The sequence below is a fragment of the Arachis hypogaea genome, chromosome 3 (assembly GCF_003086295.3).
Source record: "Arachis hypogaea cultivar Tifrunner chromosome 3, arahy.Tifrunner.gnm2.J5K5, whole genome shotgun sequence".
Taxonomy (NCBI): Eukaryota; Viridiplantae; Streptophyta; class Magnoliopsida; order Fabales; family Fabaceae; genus Arachis; species Arachis hypogaea.
The window spans coordinates 18,667,133-18,686,005 of NC_092038.1; the positions used below are offsets into that span (position 1 = coordinate 18,667,133).

At 28.1% G+C, this 18,873-nt stretch overlaps 1 protein-coding gene across 1 annotated transcript; it reads right to left on the bottom strand.

Annotated features, from left to right (window-relative positions):
* Positions 1 to 4,873: 4,873 nt before the first annotated feature.
* Positions 4,874 to 10,303, bottom strand: LOC112789701 (indole-3-acetic acid-amido synthetase GH3.6). The gene is made up of 3 exons (XM_025831718.2): positions 9,775 to 10,303; positions 7,360 to 8,294; positions 4,874 to 5,673 (listed from the first exon to the last, which is right to left on the bottom strand). The coding sequence occupies exons 1-3, from the start codon at positions 10,104 to 10,106 to the stop codon at positions 5,066 to 5,068; spliced, it is 1,875 nt and encodes a 624-aa protein (XP_025687503.1). The 5' UTR covers positions 10,107 to 10,303; the 3' UTR covers positions 4,874 to 5,065.
* Positions 10,304 to 18,873: the final 8,570 nt, after the last annotated feature.

The following is an 18,873-nucleotide window of genomic DNA, read 5'->3' on the forward strand; positions in this document are numbered from 1 at the left end:
CTTTTTGGTAACCCTAGTTTAGAACTGACACATGCATTTGTATACCAGTCTTTAGTGTCTCCTCTTCTAGTGAAGACCATTTTCTTTTCTTCCTCCTTAGTTGCATTCCATTGGGAATATTTTCTATTGAATCATTACATTGCAAAGATAAAGAAATAACTAAGATGCCAATGCAAAGATATAAACAAGTACAAACTGAATGCCTAAATCAAGCAGGCAAAAATATTATATATAAAAATCATCTTATTGTGTAAAAAATAGTCTTTGATGATCCATATTTGCAGAACCCAAAGGGATTGTAAACGAACTGAATGCAATATGACAAGAAATTATAAGGCAAAAATAATTAAAAAATTAGAAGAGTCAGCATGTAATTGTACACAAAAACCAAAAGACTAATGTATTAGAAATTTGGGAGTCATAGAGTTTACCTTTCAAATTTCTCACTTGATTATATAACTTAAGATTCTCCTCAAGACCTTTCTCATATCTTGATGCAGCAAAAACTAAGGTACGCACATACTTGCCTATTTATTATAAGATGTTAGTTTAGTAATTACATAGGTAATTGTTATTCATAATCTCTTTTTCTCCTTAAATTACTATTAGTATTATTATCATTATACTTACATAGTAAAAGAAAATCTTTCTGATACTTCTTGTGCATAACTTGCACTCCTGATTTTGTTTGATGGACTATAGCTTTCAATTTCTAAAGAATGCCAAGAATAAAATACCTATTTATCACCTCCAATATTTGAATGGATTTTTAATTTTGGTAGTAATCACAGTTGGATAATTCTAATAATTATGCAAAAATTGAACAAGCCACAACCTGTAAACCTTAACCACAACCTGATTTATATAATTTGAAACAAAGTATTTCTGAGGTCACAAGAGTAGAAGCAAAATTGAACACATAATAATGATCCAATATGAACCTCATTTTTCATATTCTACTATAGCAGTTCTTTCCTGGTGGGATTGGACAATTTTATTAGCTACTAAGAGACTAATAGCCATTGCATAGTAATGATTTAATGAGATTAAAATATTATATGATTAATGAACAACATAAATAAAATAAATTTAATTACTAAATTAAGAGCTTCAATTAATTAGATTAATGATATGGTATTGGTTTCTATTCAATATTATTGTCACATTAACTTAGTACTAGAATTAACAAGTTTGATGAGCTCAACAAAATTATTGCACAAATGAAAAATTTGTAATAAGTGATGTTATATGGCTTCAAAAGATATGCAAGAATGTAACTAAGAACCATGACATTTAACCTCTAATATGAAAACAATCACAAAAAAAGTAAGCAGAACATATAATTTGGACTGTATTGAAATTATTATAGCAAAGAATCACTTTAAACATTAAAATAGGTATCTAATCTAATTTTGAGTGTAACACATGTTTCCTAAATCATCAAGACGCTAAAAGGTAGTCACTGTTATTTTGCAATTAGCATTTAAATCACATTGAGATTGCCATCAGGGCCTCTATGTAAAGAACAAAGTTTTGTTATGCGCCAAAATGGTGAAAAACAATACAAATAAAAAATGAACATGTTTCAATGGTTGCGGATGCAAATAGATAAATACATAAACAAATATTGAGGAAAAAAATTAAAGAAACACAGAACTCAAAAGTGAGTCAGAGATCCGAGTTACTATGATAGCTGAACATAGCTCAGAAAAAACTAATTTAGTCTGAGTTATAGACTCTAGAATATCTATAAAATAACTTAATTAAGAATGTCACAAAATTTAAAAGCATAAAAAGTTTACTACAGAGACGACAACAAAATTGAGTTAAAATAAATACATCACAAAGCTGCTTAAATTAAGTATCTAAATAATTGTAAAGGTATCTATGTTATGATAATTAGATTAAGAAGATGACAATGATAAATTATGGTTTGAAAGTTGAACTAACTTCTTGTTTTCAAAATTTTGAATAAAAATTGAATTTTATAATTTTAAGTGATAGAACTTTCAATATATACGATGATCATAAACTACCTAAGAGAGATGATGTAATTAGAACAATTAGCATATAACAATCATTGAAATAATTAGAACAAGTAGATGCGAATGCAGTTACATATCTAGAAGTAAGAAGTTAGAACGCAAACTGAGAAACCGATCGTAGAGGAGAAGGCACATTAATAGATGAGAAAAAGCTAGCAGAGCAGAAACTCGAGGAAGGAAGAAAAGCTCACAGATCTGAAGAAAGTCTTGATGAAGGAGGAGAAGCTCAAAGGAGCAAAAACGACATTTCTGCAAGAATGTTAATAGGATTTCAAATAATTTGGTTGAGACTTTGATCACTCTATGCTTTCAAAATTAAAAAGTATAACAACTCTAGTAAATTCCTTAACACAAAATTTTTGCAAACAGAAAACATGAAGAAGAAGATATATGCATTTCACAGTGCATGTAATACTAGGAGAAAACAAGTATTCACATGATTATATTCAATCCTAGAATTATAAAGAAATTTGGTGAAGAACTTACTCAATTTCTTCTAATCATCCCTAATTTTTGACCTAAAAATAAATTGAACAAAGAAAAAAAATCAAAACCTAGGATTAAAAAAAATAAGTAGTAGCAGTTAGCATAGAATAATCAAAACCTGGAATTAAACAAAATAAGGTCAATTAGGAGAAGAGAAGCTCGAAGAACAGAAACTAATAGAATACCTCGTAGATCGCATCAATGAAAGCAAATAAGGTGACATCAATGGAGGGGGAGAATCATTGATGAAGGAGAGATCGATGGAAGAGAAGCTCACAGAGTAGCAGCGATGTCGTTTTCAAGTTCTGTCATACCAACACAACTCTTACACGCACAGACGCACTATACTACTCTGTCTCTCATTGCAATTAGACATGGATAAGAGAAGTTGAACTTTTTAAAACTGACTTAAAACATAATAGCAGTCAAAACCGCCAGAATCATAAAAAAAGGCCGCTAATTAAAGATGAATTATGGTAGCCACATAAACCACCGTAATTCACAAATATTATGGCGCTCTTATGAGATTGTCTTAATTTTAATGTTGTTATATAACCTTTTTTTGTAGTGTAAGCGTAAAGCTTTACGTGGTAGGGTGTTACAAATCCGAAATCTAACAACTAATAAACATCCGAATTCATACTGAAAACGTCCTATATATATAAAAAAGAAACATTCAAAATGCTTGCTAAATAAACATACGAAAACTGAAAATAAAAAACATCCAAATTCAACGAAAATGTGAACCCTTAGAAAAGACAAAGAAGAAAAATTCAAAATGTTAAAACAAAACATAAGAAAAAACATCTGAAATCAACCAACCAATAAAAATGCAAAATCATACTAAAATATCAACTATATAACAAAAAAAACTTCCAAAATGTCTGCTATATAACATATGAAACCTCATCAATAAATCATATATAACCAAATAAATGAGACTACTAGAAAAAACTAAATAAAAGAGCAACCAAAACGTTTAAGAAAGAACATTTGAATATGACCTGAAAGGAACATCTACAATCTAATAACTAATAAATATCCAAATTCAGACAAAAAATTTACATTATACAACAGAAAGAAACATCCAAAATGCGTACAAAAATAAACATCCAAAACCTAACAACAAATAACTACCCACATTCATGAAACATCCAACATGCTTGTCACATAAACATACAAAACCTAACTTAAAAAATCCAAACCCAAACAATACAAACATTTAAACTAACATGAAAAAACCATCCAAAATTTTAAATATTAGATAACATACATGATCATAATGTTGACAAGGGACAAGATTAACACCCTCAACATTGTCTTCAAGAGAAGGATAATTCACAGACAAAGTGACCATATTCGAGTCCCTTTCATCAATTAATGAAGCCATTGACGCTGCAAAATTGATTGTGATCCAAATGCTCAAATGAGAACACAGGAGAATTGTGAGTTACGTTCAACGTGACTATTTTTGAGGAAGGATGGACGCTAACCACTCTTTCACAAGAAAAACAACAAGTAGTAGAGGCACCACATCTATGAGCCACGAAATACACAACTCAACGACAATGAGAGCTCTAAAACGTGGTGAGATAAGTACAAACACAACAACTTCCACATTTATGAGAGTTGCAGGAGAGCTGACACACCAAGATTGCAGTGACACAACACAATCCAGGGACTAAGAGAGGCACAAAATAGCAGGAGAAAATGCTTCTACTATAATAATGGGAAGAGAGGTGAAAAGGAGAGAAAAAGAGAAAAGAAGAAGAAGAGACGTGAAGGAAAAAAAAAGAAAGGTGAAAGGGAGATAAAAGATAACTAGTTTTTGAAATTTTAAAATTAAATTTTTTTAAAAAGTTGACCACTATATATTAATAAGTTGGTTGCATATAAAATTAGTTTCTTATACTTTTCTTTTTTAAAATGGTACTATTATATGAAAATATTATCTTATAAAAATAATAACTAAGATGTGTGGACATATATTATTATGTTAAATAGTTTAATTAAATATATATATATATATATATATATATATATATATATATATATATATATACATAAATTATCTATTTTTTTTAGATATATCTTCACGTGAGTATTAGTCACCTTTATTCCAAAATAGATAGCTATGAGAAATTAGTAATTATCTATTAAGCTCTTTCACTAGATTGCATACATATATGTTCATATAATTATGTTATGTATATACTAAAATTAGTCACTAAAATTAATTATTAATATAAAATATATATTAAAATATAAAATATAAATTAAAAATAAATAAAATACACATATATTTATACATAAATATATAATGACTGATTTGAGTAGTTAATTTATTTATAAATAATATTTTTCATGATAATAATAAACTTCAAAGGCTACATCTTGACTTAATGATTGGATGGCTTTCCTATGAGTTAATCTAAGAAACCTCGCAATTAAAAGAAAATTCCTTTTTTAGAACTAAACTAATATATAGTAGCTCAGTACTAATTAAGCAGCAGCATCATCATCATTATTAATTTTCATTCAAAATTGTTATTGCACCATCTCTTGTGACCAGGAACCCACTTAGGACATTTTTCACTGAAGTAGCTACACACCACTTTTGAGTTCAACAGTTCCACAATGGGAGCATATTTCACACACCGTGGTGTCTTGTACTGATTTATTGATGCACCTTGGCTCAAAGCAAAATCCATAAGCTTATCAAAAGTACCATTCTCCACAATCTTGATTTCCAACGGCCCAATAGACTCCGACACCCTTCCCTGGCGATACACGCTGTTGAGGGATTCTTCAACAGCGTGACAACATTCCTTAAACACAGACGAAGAAATATTCTTGTCTGTGTTTAGGGTTTGTTTAGTATGCGTGTTGATCTCCCAGAACAAGACGTAGTGTCCTGGGATGGTGGAAGTGTCCACGCAGCTTGTGTATTCTGTGACCGTTGCACCGAATTGTTTGAGGTGGTTTGCACCGCTCTTGACGGCGTTTTGTAGCTCGACTTCGTCGGTTTTGTCGGAATCTATGCTCAGGACGACGTTCTTTCTACAGACGAAGTTGAATTGAGGAGCCTTGTTCTTGAATCCTGCTACACGGAGTATGTCACCAACTCGGTACCTATAGAGCCCTGAGCAAAATTGCATAATATTATTTAATTATTATTGTAAGAAGTTTATCAAAATAAACTAGATTTTATGTAGAAAACATTTTTTCATTAGAAAGAAGAACAAAAAGATATTATCTTGTAGTGAAAATTAGCTTTTGTTTAGAAGAATGGATAACATAAGCAGCATAATAAACTCAAATATTTTTGTCAGTCACAAAAAAATCTCATTATCTCTTTCTGAAAAGATTAATATATAGTACATCTGCTTTAGTTTTAGGAGCCTCCAAAATATTATAAATTATGTTACATGTCCAACAGTTTTATAATCAACATATTTTTAACATAAGAAAAGAAAAAATCAAGTAATTAAAATTTTTTTATTTATTTTTTGAAATAGAGTAAAAATGAGAATATAAATTACATGTTAACTAAAAAATAGTTGATGATAACTTAAACTCTTTCCCGAATTATGATTTATGTATAATAATATATACAATGTACAAAACATTTTTTCTTTTTCCTTTTCTTTAAACCATGATTTAGAACTTCTTAAAATTTCAAATAACTGGTGGTAAATAAGTTGTGAGCCAGAAGTATATCAATAACAAAAATGTTATGTAATTATTAAAAATTTGCTATCAATTAAATTAGTCTTTATGTATTTATATATAAATATATATGTTGTTTTATATATTTTTAATGTATATTTTATATTTTAACATATATTCTATATGAATAAATGATTTATTATTTATTTTTATTGTACATGTACTATAGTTATATAAATAATTTAAAAAGTGTTTCTAGAATTCTTTTATTTGAATTTATGTTTTAGGAAAATAAAGAGAGATAGTATTCTTAAAAGAATTTAGTTATTTTGTATTTTGAAGATATATTTTAAGAGTATAATAAAAGTTTTTTAATTTTAAATATATTAAATATATTAAAAACATAAAAATTGTCCTTTTAATAATTTTTAATAAAATATTTTTTATAATACTTTTAAAATATGTCGTTCATATGTTAGGAAGACACTTCTCAATATCATTGAGAGCTTAATATATACTATCCGGACAATTCAATGTACTTGGGATAAAAGTCTTAATTTTGTGTGTGCGCGTGTCTGTCTAGTATCCATCATTTTAATGGAAAAAAAATACTTTTTTTAATGTATGATATTTCATCTATTTTTAAAATACTTAATTGTAAATTATGTTATATATATATATATATATATATATATATATATATATATATATATATATATAACACTTACTTTTGAACAGAGGCAATAACTTTTTATATATAATTTTTTTGTAAATTAAATATTATTTTGAAATGGAGGATATACAATTTTGTTAAAATTAAAACCTGATTTTTTTAACCAAGAATTAGCTAATAAAATAATAGATGAACAAAGATTAACAGTTTTTTTCAAAAAAAATATTGGCTAAACCAAATTAAATTAAGGAAAAGTCTAGGGGGCCAGCAGTTTTATTGAATTTTGGCCAGCATGTAACCAGCAGAGGAAGGTGAGCCATTGGATGAAATCTCATACCAATCTCACACCATCAAATCATCATTGATGGCTAGTTGATGGCTAACAATCACAAAAATTGCTGGCCCTCTAGCATTACTCTTAAATTAATTCTCAATATTTTTACGAAAATATAATAGCATAAAGTTTAAGAGAGAATTGTGACTTACCTGCATAGGTGGTTACCACAAGCTCATATTCTTGACCCAACTCTACATCTACAAGGTCAACGAGATCTTCCTTTACCAATTGATTATTTGAATTATTGCTATGTCCATTACCACCATTCATCTTGTTGAGAGGCAAGAACTCAAAGTAGGCCATGGTGGGAATTAGTGTATATGAAACCTTCTCTGGGTCACACAAAGGATTCAAATTGATCCCAAAGTAACACTCAGAAGAAGCATACATGGTACAAACAAGAGGCAAACCATTACTATAATAATCCAATATAGGAATATACTGAGCCATGGTCCCTGTCACAATAACATCAACATATTTTGTATTAGGCCACAACCTAGTAATTATCCCTTTCCACGACCCCTTCATGCATTCACCTTCAATACAAGAAGCAAGCTTTGGATTTGGCCTCTTCATAATTCTCATCACAGCCTCCCTAACACTAGTGTCACTAATTTTGGGGTCAATTGTGCCGGTCCGAATGTCGCGACACAAATCGGCCCAAAATTTCTCGAGAAACTTAATAGCGCGGATGAATCCGGAGGCGAAGACGGCGCCAACTCGGAGGACTTGGTGGCTCTGGAGAAGGCCAGAGAGCAATTGGGAGTACATGCTCTGGAAAGAGTCTAGGCAGAGGATGGTCTCATTAGGGCTAGTGTAGTTTTTGTGAGGGTTCTTATGAGAAGAGTTATTGTTGTTGAAATGTGAGCTTTTGTAATAGCTTGTTAGAACTGGGCGTGCTACGAGTCCACCTGGGGTTTTTGTCTCTGATTTGATGAACAAGAAGTACATGCCTTTGCCTTCGTGTAAGTTTGGTACAAATTGGTCCATTACCGGCATCAATAGGCTGTAAAGTAATGTCCTTCTCCCTAGCTCTTCTTCTATTGTTGGCATCAGCTTTCTCTCCCCACCGGATGTGCCGGAGCTGCGCGTTACACACACTTATATCCAAAACTTTATTTATAAATAACAATCAATTTTCAAAATATCTTAAAAAGTGAATATTTCTTCATTTTTAACTAATTATGCTCTTTCACAATTGCCATCCATAATCCTAATTAACTAGAAACTGCCAAACTACAAAAACGACCGGTAAACTTTACTCCAATATAAATCTCGTCTAACATATAAACAACTTAAGCGTTCACTACTTTATCAACACACACATACACCTTGACTCAACCGAATATTCCAAAATCAGAATCTTATAAAAATCTTAAGTATCTCCGCATTTTTGGACACTAATAAATCTCACCACATGCATGTTTCAAAAGTACTTCTCTAATTTTATTTTATTTTTTCTCCTTTTGGCATAAGTGAAAGAAGCACTCCAGTATTTCAGATAAGTTATTATTCTTAAAATAATCTTATTAATTAAGTGTACTATTAAAAATTAGTACATGAATGAAAGAATATCGTAAGAAATCACTCTTCAAAAGTTTAGGCTATTATCTTTTTAGTTTAATTTTAAAGTAACCAGAATGTAAAATATTTTTAATCACATCTAATTTTTAGATGATTATTCACGTAGCCAATGTAAAAAATTGTTATTTTTATTGATGTGATATTACATAATTAGATGCATGTATAAAATTATTTTATAGTACATAAAAATTAAATTTTTATTTTTTTTGTAATAAAAAAATGCCATGAAATTATGCGGTTGCCTCGTAAAAAAGGGAAATTAAAAAAAAAAAACTTTTGTTTCTTCTAAAATGAAGTTAACCATGATGAAAATCAAATTTATAGAAGAAAACAAATATGAAGTACAAAGATAAAGACGTATTTATCCACTAAAAGATACCGCAATAATCATAATTAACTAAATATACATAGCTAACAAATCATATATCTCAGTTATTATCATTTTTTAGTTTCTCATTTAAAAAAAAGAGTGAGGAAGATTTGAATAATTTATACTTATAATGAAGAGGATGATCAGAGTGTTTGGTTTCTCTCATGCCTTGTTTTGATGTTACTATCACTCAATCCTATAGAAATGATTTTTAATAATGATTATGAATAGTGAAACTTAGCTTGACCATTTCAAATTAATTTTATAGATTTTTTAACTATTAAATTATAATTTTTTAATATTTATTGTGTTCCATATAGAGAGAAATACAAAGTATTTTTTAATTAAGTTCCAATTATGTCTCTAAAAATTACTATTATTTTTTAAATTTACATAAATTTTTTTATAATCAACATAAAATTAAAAAAAAAAGCATATTGAGGGAAAACACTTGAACAACACTTATTCACTTAATATTATTGTATAAATTAGAAAAACGGCTCAACAGAGATGTTTAGACAATAGTATATTTAGTCTGAATTTTATGAGAAAAAAAAACACGCACACACATAAAGTAAATCTTCATGAATGGATTAAAAAATGGGTATACCTAGTGAGGAACTCTGATATGGGTTTGGAACACAAAATAGGTGAGGAATCACCATTAGCAATACGATCAATTTCTGGCTTCAAATCCTCATAATTGACGACAGGAATCACCTCCTTGAATGTGTCCCTGTCTGTGCGACCATTTAGGCCATGCCTTTCAAGGTACTCAACATGAGCGCTTGATTTAAGGATCTCCTCAATTACCCTTTCTTGGATTTCATCAGCTTTGCTCGTAACATCCTCAATGTATTTCAGTGCTTTCTTGTTATTGTTATCATAATTATCATCATCGTCATTTTGGATGTTGTTGTACTGAATGGGAGCCTGTGGCATGATTGTAGTAATGTGAATAATTAATTAAGAGAATGATTATTGATGGGAATGGAAAAGGAATTGGATTGATAGATGAAGTAAGAGAGAGTTATAGCTCAGTTTGGAAGACTTAGGAAGAAGAGAGAACATACACATATATATAGGGTAGGCAGCAAGGAAAGGAAATGAAGGTGGTTAGAACATGGAAACCACTCAGCAGCTTCGTTCAGAGTTTGTGAGTCCATTCAAAAGGTGAAATGAATAGTAGGCTTGGAAATGTCATTTTAGTTAGTCTATGACTTTAATTTTAATACATTAATAGTAAAAGAATATTTTATGTAGTAATGTCTGTTGTTTTGGATAATTATTCAAATAATTATCACATAATCAATATAAAAAATAATTATTTTTAATAATATATCGTTATAATAATTTAATATACATATAAAATTATTTTATATTAACCATATATAAAAATTAAATTGTTAGTTTATATATATATATATAAAAGTATTTATGCTACTGAAAATCTATCTTTCTTGGAATAGAAGAGAACTAACTAGCATTATTGTAGTGAGAAACAAAGTTAAGTTGATATAAAATAAATTATTATTTTTCTTAAAAAATCAATACTGTACGACAGTAAACAAGAGAGAGAGTAGCCAACTAAGTAGCGCATAAATTAGCAAAACTTGCAACAGTTGTACAAAAATTGAAACCAATAACAGTACTCAACTTGTTTCGAATAAACGTACACTTATTAAACTATAAAAAATTGTGTTAAGTTCATTTTTAAGTCAAATTTTTTTTGTCAAGTATTTTTAAGTCAATTTATATACATCTAAAAGGAAGAAATGCTAGAATCATGTTTTTATATTTTACTATCTGGTAAGTACGTCATACCTCGGTTACGAAGTACTGTAAATTTGGATAGAGTCTTACTAAAGAGTCAATCAGAGTATTTATATAAAGTATATAATGGGTTATTTATTTAAAAAAATTATTCATAAAATAATAAATTTAAAAATTTTTATTCAATTATTTCACATTAAATTTTAAATTTTTAAAAAAATCACGTTAATTATTTTAAAAAAATAATCATCTAAAATTCTCCAATACTTTTTTTTTCAACCGGTGGCCACCCCACCTTCATCAATAATCATCTCATTTCATCGTCGCTACTTGGCTTGCCACATGCCACTCATCCTTAATAAAAATAACCATCCACTTAAGGATAAAAATAATCATCCGCATACCTAATGAATTGAATAGCTAATATATTTTAATTATATATAACTAAACTCAATCCAATCAAAATAATGATCTACATAAAAATAAAATAACCATCCGTATACCTACTAAAATGATCATTCTAAATTAAAATAGAAGAAGATGAATAAACAGAAAAAACTATTATTGTGGTGAAACATAATTTTGAATACCTAGTCATGGCAAAAGCAGCACTGTTGTGAAGCATAAGGCTCAAATCATGAAAGAAGCTAACCATGCTTGGATCCGAAGAAGAAGAGCATGGTGGTATCATCGGTGAGAAGAGACTTGAAGGAATGGGAGAAAGCGAAGGCGCATCGGAAGGGACGAGGACGGTGTCGGGAAGAAGGCACACACCGGTTGGGACGGAGGCGCTGGACGTCCGAGTTGCTGCGGTGCCATTAGTTCGACCGACACAATATATGTGCGTCCTTCCTTGACGGTGGCCTGTGCGGCAACGACGCCAGTCGAAACAGTGTCGGCGTGATTTCCGATGGCGGCTATTGACTGTGGCATTAGTGTACAGGCGAGACTCCATGAGAAAGGCATAGAACGCTGACAAACCATATTAAGAGAGAAGTGAGAGGGAGGTAGTTTATTTGTTTCCAAAACTGACGTTAATCCTAATATTTGATTTAAATTTCAAATCGAAAATTATTTAAAATTAATTAGTTGCCTATAATTTAAAATTAATTAATTGCCTATCAAATATTTTAAATTTTAAATTAACCCCATTGTATCCATTGTACAATACCTCTATTGTCTCCTCATACTTTTCCATTCGAATATGTAAGCCACAAATCAAGTAACAAACAACATAACAGCGATATCTCAAAACTAACACGGCAACAAAAGCAAAATCTATTAAAAATATCTACTGGATACGAGTCTAGCATAATGACCTCTCACTCTTTGAAAGGAGAGAGAGCACCATAAAAAAAAGATATATTTACACTTTTTGACTCATTTATTTATTTTTTTATTATTAAGATTTAATTCTGACTTGAATGTTAGAGTATCTTTTATAGGTGTTTTCATCAGCAGTATTCAATCCAAACTAATGTATAACTCATTCAACAAAAGTAGCTCATTGATCGAAGAAGTCGTTATAATTCGGTAGGACTTTCACGAATAGAATATTATCAATATATATTTTTTTCTTACAAAAAAAATGGATCCTCTAAAATAAAAAAAATAGTAAATAATAAAATAAAGAGTTAATTATTATTAATTAATTTTGTAATTTTTATACAATATATATATGATTTATTATCTTAATTTAAAAATAATTAATTTCTTATATGTAAAATAAAATAATGCACATTCATGACTTTTGAGGTTCCTATTTTTTTTGTTGACCTTAGAATTTAAATATTAGGATTTATTGTTATTAAAAAAAACACTTGTAAAAAAAAGTGAAATTTTATGTAATAATAATCTTTGCGTCACATCCCTAGAGGATTCCTCCTAGTTCTCACATTGATAAGATAGAACACACTTTTGAGGCAGATAAGTAAATAGAAATATAGAATTGAAAGTAGGCAGGGGAAAGCTAAGTCTAGATGAATGAATTGCGAGTGTTGAAAATACAAAATAATGGTTTTTAAAGGACAATGTAAAGAGAAAGAGGAAAAGGAAAAGATAATGTTTATTTTTTCAATTTTGTTACGTAACTAACAAAAATTTTATTAATTTTTACTAATTTTTATTTATAATTGTGTTTATAAATATATCTAAAAAAATATTTTTTTATAAATATATTTAATAAAAATATTTTTATAAATGTATTTTTTGAATGTATTTTTTTATATATGTCTTTTTATAATAATTAATTATTGTTGCCAATAAATTGACAAATAATATATTAGTATCTTATAATTTTCTTTATTTTTATACGTATGGATAAAATTATTATGTAACTCGGTTATTAAATTTTATAATTTTTTTTTAAATTATGGGACGAAATAAATAAAGTGTATTATCAATATACAAGGCATGTATTGTCTTATTTTTATAATTTAAAAAATATCCCAAAATTTAATAACTGAATATTATACTAAAATGTTTTTAATATTAAAAAAATTAGCCGAAAGATAAAACCGAAAAAACGTGGTTCTATCGTTTTGTACATTACTATTTGGACACCAAGGTCAAAATTGGAATGTGGTGGATGTGATTTTTAACGAAAAATTAAATCACAAAAAGTAAATGTGAATTTAAATTATAAGTATTAAATTGAGGTGAATTCTATGGTGTAAAAAGAAAAAATTTTTTACACCTATAAATTTGTATTGTCTTAATAAATAATTGACAAGTGTCCTTTAAATAAGAAGACAAAATCTATCATTTTAAAAGTGAGATGGAGCTTTACAAGATCTTCTCTCTGTTGCATGTAAAATTTTTAATAGTTAAGCTAATTAATTATATTTAAAATGATTAATTATTTTAACATGATAGTATTGTGTACTGATTTTTTTCGTATTTGGATATTACAAGAATAAATACAAAATAAAAGTTTGAGTTTATAAGTTTATGAGCTTATAATATTATGCATATTATTCACTCATTTAATACGTAACATTCATTATTATTGCAGTGAAAAATAAAAATAAATCTTTTCTATTTTTTTATTAATATTGTTATACTAAAATTTAACCGATAAATAAAAAAATTAATTTTTAAATTTTAAGATATTATCTTATTCTTATATATTTTTTAGTTAAAGAATGAAATTAAAATTAACTCGTATAAATATGTACTAATGAATATATGTTTTAATAAATAAAAATTATGTGATAAAATAAAAAAATATGCTTTAAGATTTATGGAGCAATAACATAAAAAACCTGACTTCAACCCAAAATATTTTTTTTTGTGCAAAAACAAAAATTCTAACACATTATAATTAATTATGATAAATATAATTATTTAAGCTAAGCATTAAAATTCTAAGGTGAAAGAGAGAGAAAGTCTTTGTACTTCATTTTTAAAGCTGCATCTCACCTGCAAAACAATAGACTTTGTCTTCTTTGTTCAAGGACACATATCAACTATTTTTTATGACAACACAAATCTACATGTGTAGAAATTTTTTTTCTTCCATACCATAGAATTCACCTTAAATTGATATACCATTCGTGGACTGAAGGTTGTGACGGTGATCTTCCGAATGCTTTTATGGGTTCCTTAGTCTTAATTAGTTGTTTGGTTGAATATATTTGCATTGCTGCTTTTAAAGTTTCTCTAAGGATGTTTAGTTTACTTTATTAGTTTTAGTCAATAATATTTCATTCTCAGTTTAAATTTTTGAAATAAATTATTTAATAATTGTAGCTGATAAAAAAAATAATGATTATAATATCTTAATTATTATTATAAAAAATATTATTATTAATTAAAATTAATTATTAAAATCAATTATTATGTATTTATATATCTAATATGTCTTTATATATCCAGAGAATCCAAATTTCCAAATACTACTATATATGCTAGGGTTCCGAAAAAAGGTAGAAGTAGAGATATAGCATGAATATTGAAAGATAAGATTGTTGAAAAACGTGAAAGGAAGAGGCAACATTCCAGCAAAGGCGGGGAAGTAGTACAGCTGTGTCCTGTGTGTACTGAATACACGCATGCATGTACCACGCCCTTCTTCACTATAACTGCCTCCTCCTTCATTCATTCTCTACTTCCATTTAATAATTTAATTAAGTTGTTAGATGCTAATCATTACTACTCATTCAACTAGTACCAGTAATTAAGAACTAAATGCATTAGATCATACTCTCATACTCATTTATGTAAATTAACTACGGGTTACGTTGCAACTGACAGCAATGGCCAAATTAAAATTCAGATTTGAATTATAAAGAGAAAAATAAACAAAAAAAAATAATTTACACCTCAACAAGTATACAATGTCACCAATTATAACTAAAACTGTTATTAACACAATTTAAATGCCTGGTATATATATGACAAAATATGTATCTTAAGTTTCATTCTTATACATTTATACAAAAAAGATTTATTTTTTCTTCTCAAAATTGTGACATAAGTTGATTTTGCTAATTACTAGTAAGGATAAAGAGTGTAATAAATTAATCTCATATATATAAAAAAAAGAAAACAGAATAATTATAAAATAAGAAAGACATTAACTTAAAGTGTTAAGATTTTGAATTAAATGTGACGTCCTTTTTCTCTTGAATTCTCTTATTTAATTATAATTCTCTCTAAAATTTTTCTTAGTATCAAAACTGATGATTAATTGATTTTGTGATTAAGAAATATTTTATCTAAAACTATTTTATCAAAATATTGCTATTTTATTTTAAATTATTTTTTAATTTGTCATTATTTTAGATTTTTTTTTTGGAACGTGATGGCGGGAGGCACATTCTCCTTTAAGACCTCCAAGTCATCACTGAAAAAAAAAATAATATCATGGTGACAACCGATGATATATATATAAAAGGAAAAAACAGAAAATTTTGATAACAAAATCTAGAAAGGATGAAATTATTAGGAATTTTAGTCAGAGAAATATATATATATATATATATATATATATATATATATATATATATATATATATATATATATCATGGGAGCACTTATTGCATTTGTTCTTTTAAATTTTCAGTATTTTATTGGGCTTTAATTATTAATCAATTCATCATAAACTTAACACGCTATGATAATATATATTGCTTCATTTAATAAATATTATAAAATGTTTAAGAGAAATATTAGGTAAAAAAATTATTTTTATAATTAAATTTAATCAAGTCTTTTTTTTATGTCTCTCATTCTTCTTCTTCTGATCTTCAACTAAAAATTATTAATCACTTTGGTTAAATTTAATTATTAAAATGACTTAGTCATATAATATTATCAAAATTTTAATAACTAGAATGAAAAAACATTGAAAATAATTAATGTATGCTTTCTCATGGCTAGAATATGTAGGTTTGGTAGGAGAATATTTACTTACGCCCACATTAATAAAAGCAGACAGCTGCTATAAGCAGCACAATTTCCACTCTAAAGTCATCAATAATTAAGAAACATGAAAATGGACAATATATAGGGCGGGGAATTTAACAAAGTCTATCTAGTATTATTGGAGACGTGTTATCTTTGATAAAAGATACAGAGAATAACTACTTGTCCTTTGCATGCATGTTTAATTGCTTATGCGAAAACTACTTTTTATGCAATAAAAACAAAGGGAGCTAGCATATGCACTTAAAGTGAATAGCTACTTTTTTTCCTTATAAGACTTGTCGATCAGTGGCACCAATTAAAAAGTTTCATTATTGCGTCCCCCTTCACATTCTAAATAACTGCCTAACTATCCAGTTCTTCGAATTCCGACACCTATGTACAGAATGAAATGAATGCATGTAATTATTTTTTCCAACCAAAGATAGCGATTGATGACAAGTGTAAAAGCATTTGGCTCCTGGCGCTATCTTTAGAGCTCCATTATATTCTTTCTTGATGGCTTGCAGTAGGATATGGTTTGATTTTGCTTGAAATTCTAACAACTATAATTTTATGGAAAACTTTTGTATGAAGGCAAGTAAGGGATATTTGGTCGTTGTGGGTTGAGTTCATGAATTGATAGCGGCATTTCTTTCCTAACGTATTGGATAGTGATGATTAGGGGTGGTAAAATACATAATTTTAAAAATCTATCCAAATTTATAAAACTAAGTAAAAGCATTTATATATAGTCAGAAAAGAAGAGAAATAATATCTCATTTTTTACTGTGTATTGCATTCATATTTAGAGAAAAAAAAATAAACATCTCATTTTAAATTATTTATTGTTAGATAAAACTTTAATTTTATTAACTGTGTAACGAGTTATATGTTCAACAGTTCACTTCTTATTTTGCAAAAAAAATTTATTCAAAAACTTTGGAATTTTTATTCCTCTAGATAGGTCTACTTGCAAATATAGTTAGAGAAAGAAGATATAAAATATATATAGTTGATGAGTCAATTTTACGTTAAAATCTGTTTTTTTTATACATTTGTTCAATAATTTGTGTAATATTATACTCATAAGTTATCAAGTAGAGTACGAGAAGTATATATAGGGATGACAATGGGTAGAATAGAATAGTCATAGTTGTCAGAATCGAATCGGTAATCGAATCGATTAGGTAACTGGATTACTTGGTTATTAGTTCAACCGTTGGGTTACTGATTGAACTGGTTGACCTGGTCCTATGTAAATAAAAAATAAAAAATAGTTAAAAGTTTAAAATTAAAATTTAAAAGATATATTTTTACTAACATTTTAAAAATATCAAGTTATTATAAAATAATATGGAACATCAATAATAAATATTTTATTATTTTTACTCTATTATAAATATTTTTATTTTGTTTTTATATTAAAATAACTATTATTTTTAAATTTTAATAATTTATTAATTAGTTTATATCTTTTATACTATTATATACTACAAGTATTTATTAAAAAATAATATTAATAGATATTAAATAATTATAAAAAAATAAGTGAGTTTATAATTATTGTTAAATAAAATATAATTAATTTAAGAATGAGTGAGTTTATAATTAAAATTAAAATAAATTAAATAAAAATAAATTATTTGACGAAAGATATCCATATGTATTATAATTTGCATAAATTCTAACAGGAAACATAGTGGTCTGGTGGTTGTGGAGCGCTTTTGTTTCCTTGAGGGCAGGGGTTTGAACCTTACCTCAAAAGCATTTTGGAAATATTTTCACTTCCTAGCGGTTCGGTCGGACCGTCTTATCGAGTTTGACTGATTTGCACCGGTTCATTCTGGATTTGACCGGTTTGCATCTGTTTGATTTCTTGTACGGTTCAAACATCGGATCGAACCGATATAAGATTCGGTTCATAGATTTTTTGGTCAAACCGGTTGGTCCGATCCGGTTTTTATAACTATGAGAATAGTGTTTGCATCCAACTCTAATCTACTCGCGGGTTGAGATTTTTATATAAACTCAACTCTAATCTACCTGTGGGTTGAGAATATCCCAACCGTAACCTTATCGGTTCTTAACCCGCGGATACCCAACTCTACTCGCGGGTTACCAAAAAGATGCATCACTATTATATAACTTAATAATTTAAAATAGAATTGATTTTTATATTAAAAAAATGTATTAAATTATCAATTAATATTTTTCTCTTAGTGGCTAAGGATATTTTGAATTTAGTGAGAGGTCCTTGGTTCAACATCCACTTAAAACATATTTGTATATAAGTATATAACATATACATATATAAGGTGGGGGTTGGTTGGGTAGGGTTGAGCCTCAACCTGAACCCTACCTGACCCACACGAAAATCCTACCTGCTGTGGATCAGGTTGGTAACCCTACCCGACCGGGTTGGGTCAAGTTAGATACCCGTGAGTAGAGTACATGTTGTCACCCCTAAGTACCTACTCTTTCAAATTGTTCTACTAGGGTTTTTGCTGTGCTCCCAAGGGTTTTTCTT